General features: G+C 27.9%; 1 protein-coding gene across 3 annotated transcripts in view; it reads left to right on the top strand.

Moving 5' to 3' along the window:
- The window catches only part of LOC106686122 (lutropin-choriogonadotropic hormone receptor), a 514005-nt gene that overhangs the window by 313374 nt on the left and 194631 nt on the right, over nucleotides 1-6000 (top strand). For all 3 annotated transcript variants that reach the window (XM_014429270.3, XM_067049772.1, XM_067049773.1), the window contains 2 exons: nucleotides 2291-2365; nucleotides 4711-4788. In XM_014429270.3, the coding sequence (XP_014284756.1) occupies nucleotides 2291-2365; nucleotides 4711-4788 (153 nt within the window). The remainder of the gene's footprint in view (nucleotides 1-2290; nucleotides 2366-4710; nucleotides 4789-6000) is intronic.

The raw sequence follows: 6000 nt of genomic DNA, 5'->3' as shown, positions 1-6000 counted from the left end.
ATATAGTCAATTTCAGGGGGGGGGGACGCTTGTTACGGGACTTCATAGTGGTATTTGCATAAGTTTAATTATATTTTCCCTTTTCTTTTTATCATTAGAACCATTTGACCGCTCGACTAGAACTTATTTATATTTATAGAAGGTTGTAAGATTAACTTCTTTTTCACTCGGAAACTAAAATTTTTATTGTAGATCAAAGAAAATTCCTATAAAAATTTCTATATTCTAGATGGCTTTCCAACATTATAAACGGGTTTTCTCGACCATTACCTAGATTATGATTGAAGGGCTGACAGGGCTTTGTCAACCTTGACAGTATAACCAAAATTCATCAAGCGTGATCAAATAGTCTGCCCTTTGAATAAGGTTAGCCGGCTTATTCATTTAATAATACGTAAAGTACTAGTCTATCTAAAAACTACATTATTCACAAATACCAAAATTTGTTTAGTTACATACATGACCAGTTCCGCCTCGTAATTCATTTCGGGAGATCAAAGGTACTGTTGATCGTTGTAAAATGCATTAATGCTGTTAAATTGTATATTCACTTGGAAACAATATATAATTAAAATTGAATGTGTACATATTATATTAAAATTTATCGGTTCTATACGAAACAAAAGTGGACCTGACCGGTTTTGTAACCAACTGCAGGTATAAAAAAATCAAATTAATAGAAATATCTTAAAATTACAATTTCAAGAGAAAAAAAATTGGGTGGTATGAAAGCTATTACATAATAGTTACAAAGTTAGGAATTGGAATTGCGAGATAGCTATTAATTAATTAATTGGAAATTATAATTACAATTTTAGCTTCTACTTCTCCTTTAATACTTCGAGGAATACATTTCTTTGGTTAAAATCATTAACAGTCATCATTCCCAAACTAAACGTATTATCTACTAAACTAACGTATTATCTACTAAGCGAACGTATTATCTACTAAATGAACGTATTATCTACTAAACGAACGTATTACTTACTAAACGAACGTATTATTTACTAAACGACGTATTATTTACTTAACGAATGCACAAAGTACCAAGAATCATTGCTGTTCAGCAAATATTTTTACATCTGTAAATATTTTAAGTGTAGTCTCCTCTTGGTGCTGCAAGAGCCTTGTGATATCAATCATTTTCACGACTGAATTTTTTCTTTGGATAAATTTTTACAGTTGTTTTTGAGGGTTTTAAAATACTGCATTTACCAAAACAGAGTACAATTTTAGGTTTTTACTGAATATGTTCAGCGGCCGGAAATTTCTAAATAGTTAGTTGATATTAGTACTCAAAATAGGATATGGAAAATACCATCTTGGTAATAATTAAGCTGGTCACAGGTAGAGGGTTAAAACGGTACTTCATAATAAATCACATTTATAATGTGATGGACAACGTTATCGCATTAACCCGCTATCCTTACCCAGGCAAATTTAAATTAACGACTGAATATAATATATATTCATTTATTTATATTATTAGATTTAATAATCTGCATGATTTTTTTTATACAAATACGAGGGCAGATGTATTGCTCTAGTTATAGTGCAATAGTTTACATCGGATTGTTATTCTATTAAAAACTGAAAATAGGTTTTTTAAAACATAGCGCTGATGATTAATTACCCGTGTGTTATTTCAATAGTATTATAAAAAATAAATGTTAAGCTGGTGGACGTTTAGTAGGATCAATTGATACCAAAAACGCCATCGAATAATATTATGCATGAAAAATAAAGGAATATAAATTTAAGATGGGATTATGGATCGGTAGGGTATAATACTGAGGAGTTAAAAAAACATTTTTTTCATAATACTAAAAACTAATTAATTGTCAATACATAACACATTGGATTTTTCGAACATTATGTATAATATTTCAACTACTAACTGCGTTTAATTATGATAAAAATATATTAGTATATTAAATATTCTATCCTAAACACGATGAACAAAATACTTCACCGTCAGAGAAGTAGTAAAATTATAATTGTTTACGGAAAACATGACTAAAGAAATATTAGAAGCTCAAAAATCACATTTAATATTTCTACGATGTATCTCTATTTTGTATTTCAGTTTAGAACTTTAGAATTAGAATCTTATTTTTCTGAAAACAGCATCAACCCTCATCTTTCTCCTAAAGTCTCTCTTTACAAATGTAATCAATAAAATCATAATTATTTGTGATATTTACAAAATATATTAATGATATTTTAAATGATAATATTCTTAAATTGGTTTTATTTATTATTTTTTAAAGAAACTGAATTTTTGTTACAGGACATTACTTAACAACCAGCAGCTGAGCCACCTAGACCCTGGTTTATTTTCTAGTCTACCAAATCTTAAAACCTTGTAAGTAATACATTAATATCAATTAGATATTTTTATACCGGTAAGTTTAAATATAATATAACAAAACATGAACTCAGATTCATGTCAAAAATTTAATTGAAAGAAAAAAAAATGTCTTAGTAAGCGACACATTTGAAATATGGGCCTTATAATGTTAAACAATTTGAAAGAAAATGATCACAATTTTTGTTAAATTTTTGCTTTTTTGGGGCAAATAAGTGCCTATCTTAGTACTGTTTGCACAATTAGAGTTTTATATAAGATTTATGAAATCTCGGATAAAATTAATAATTATCCGTTGCATTAGAAAGGTAAACTTCAAATCTCAGGTAAACTTTACCAGACAATGATTAACAATGGTTAAACTGAGTTATAAAGTAAATCTACATTAAAGTAGTTTGCCAAGCAAGAAATCTTCTATAGTTGCAGTTGGAATCTGTTATCTGTGGAAGGTGTATTTTATTATTACTATTCCATTTCTTCCAAAAATCAATAAAATGGTTTGATCTTTTTTTTTTTTTTTTTGGAAGAGTTTATCTACGATATCAGACGATTTATAGGTAGACCAAAAAGAAAAAAGTGTTAAATTTTACAATTTTTCTTTCGCTTTTTCACTTATATTTCGGTAACGGCTTAATTGATTTTCTTGTTTCCAAATATTTTCTCGACATCATAGATGTAAAAAAAAAATGTGTTAAATTTTAAAATTTTTCTTTTGCTTTTCCGCTAGTGTTTCAGGGACAGCTGAGTGATTTTTTTTCATTTTCTAATGATTTTCTGACTTTATAGATGTAGATTAAAAAAAGTGTTAAATTTTCCAACTTTTTTTTCACTTTCCTGCTAACATTTCGGGGACAGCTGAATGGATTTTCTAGTTTCTAAAGATTGTAGAAATATAAGCATATAGGGCTTCGTCAGGGCTGTTTTGGCAGAAGTCTAAGTCAGAATCTCAATTAAAATAGTTATTACTATTTCAGTTTTATTTTACCACACCCGGAAAATTTTCCATTTAATAAAAATTCTTTAGTTGGCAATTTTTTTTCATCGTAAAAATGAAATAGCTAGGTACTTTACATAATTTTACATTTTCGTTTAAAAAATATACCGGTTTGAGTGACATACTATACCGCTAACAAACAAACCAAAATCACTCAAAAATAACGATTATGTAATGAATTTTAATATTACGTCAAATAAATCAGAGTTATTTCTTCAGAAAAACCAAAAGTTGATATTAAAATAATTAAAATAAAAATAAATTCCTATTTTGACCTTTTTCTCAAAGTAAAATAATTCTCAAATTCAGTCATTGTTATAATTATGGGGCTTAAGCGTAATGATTAACAAAATTTTCATTGATGGACCAACCCCTGATTTAAAAATTACACAACTGTTCATTTAATTGTACTACTCGTTCCTCAAATTGTAGAAATGTAATTTAATGCGGACTTTATCAGTTAAACTAAATTTTTATGACTTCTTTTTATTCAATCTTATATGTAAAATGAAATATTACATGGTGATCACTAAAAAAAAATGTATATAATAGAGAAATGATATATTTTGATTCCTCTGTGATTCTATTTTTTTTATTGCATCGAGAATATAAAAAAAAATTATCACACGGTGACTACTAATTTTTATTATGTAATAGAGGGATATAGTTTTTGTTTACAAATTATAATAAGTAAAAGTGCGTCTTAATTTCGGAGATAGACCTAATACCTCAGATCCATTCTTTGGCTATGACACTATTTTTATAAATGGAACACAAAATAGTTTTAGAATCCGTCGTTATAATATAAATTTCTAAGACAAGCCGAGGAGACTAAAATGGATATCATGTTTATGACCTCCTAATGAAGCTTCATTTAGATTTAGGGAACATGAGGAGAAATTTGATTCTGAAACGATTGTGTTCTTTAGGTTAGGTTTTTTTCGATTTCCCGTACCCTTTTCAAACAAATCGTTAAAAAAAAAATTATGGCTGTCAAAAATAAATTACTAATGGTTCTTGGCGATTTACTACCCCTTCGCAACGCGTTAGACACTATGGACCTGAGAACACAAGGACATACGAATATGCTGTGGCAAGTTAGTTTATTGGGTACTGTTAATATTGCCATGGGTACTAGTTGTCGTGTTGTCAAATATACTCATTAAATAAGTTTTACGTTAAAACAAAATATTATATTGGTAAAACTCTCTACCTTATGTTATGAGTAAATTTTAAGAATTTATTAAATAAGTTGATAAACTAGCTGTATCTAGCCATTTAATTTTCATTTTTATGTATTTCTATCATTGCTTCAATCGTACAGATAATGTTGATTTGTTTTTTCCAGATATATTGTTCATGCTCCATTACTCAAGTCTTTGAATGTCAATATCCTGAGGATTCAACTTCCAAAGTTATTGGTTATGTAAGTACATTATCATTTGATATTGTTGTGTATTATTGTATATATTTTGTCCTAGTATTAGCGATTTTCACATTATTATAAAATTGAAGGACAAAATGGAAAAAATGGAAAGACATGACGTATTAGGAATAGCATGACGGTAATCGATGCTACGGAAGTTGTGTCTTTGTCATTATATTTCTCGACTAGAAAAACATACTAAGGAAATCAAAAACAAATTTACGTATTTCACTTCAAAGTTAAGAAGTTATGTCACTGGCAGAAACTAGAGTTATTCGATTCATCTTTGATATAGTGAATATATATCTTTGATTCCGAATCTAAGATAGATCAGGAAAGTTTCAAAAAATATGTATCGATTCTGATTCCAGTATTACAGACTGTAGCAGAAAATCATTTAATATAAACTAAAAAATTTAATAATAAGATAAATAAAAGTAATCTATCATTCCCATTTATATCCCAAATAAAGTTTCAAGAAGAAAGTTTCAAAAAAGATATATCGGTTCTGTTCGCAGTATTACAAACTGTAGCAGAAAAGTATTTAAAATAAAATAAAAAAAAGTAATCAATCATTCTCATTTATAACCCAAAGGATCATTAGTATTTAGCAATAGTTTATAATACATAATAATACCCTGCTATCTTTTAGAATTTAAGCTCCGTGGAGACTAGATCTTGATTAACTTGCAGTGTTTCTCTTTAAGTGTTGCCTTTATAGCCCAATATTCCGTCTAAGTGTTAGAACTTGAAGCACTCATCTAAAAAATGTTTTAATGGTTAGTTTTAATTATGTTGGTTTTAATTGTTTCCTACAACTCAAAAAGACTATTAGTACCTTCTTTGTTGGTGCACACATCATAAAAGTCTTCATTGAAAAAAAAATATATCAAACCACTTTAAAAAATTTATAAAACCATGATGCTGTCTAAGCCCCCTGGAACTGCGTTAGTAATTTAGTGTTTGTTACTTTCTTACTGCCACAAGACTGGTTACCTTTAAGTTTAATTCTTATTTTCTAGTGGAAAAGTACTTTTGAAATTTTATTTATTTATTTTTTTTAATACTTTTTTATTTATTGATAGATATCACAATCTGCCACACAGTTGTGGGCAATAGGTAATAGTGATGAATGATCTCATACATTCTAAAATAAAATAAATAAATGAATAAAAAAAAAAAAAAACTGTCTTAAAATATATACAAACAGAA

This window comes from Halyomorpha halys, unplaced genomic scaffold, assembly GCF_000696795.3.
Source record: "Halyomorpha halys isolate HHAL.00 unplaced genomic scaffold, Hhal_1.1 Scaffold780.1, whole genome shotgun sequence".
In the NCBI taxonomy this organism is placed as follows: Eukaryota; Metazoa; Arthropoda; class Insecta; order Hemiptera; family Pentatomidae; genus Halyomorpha; species Halyomorpha halys.
The sequence above is the reverse complement of the archived record's forward strand: the minus strand, read 5'-3'. Positions and strand labels throughout refer to the sequence as shown.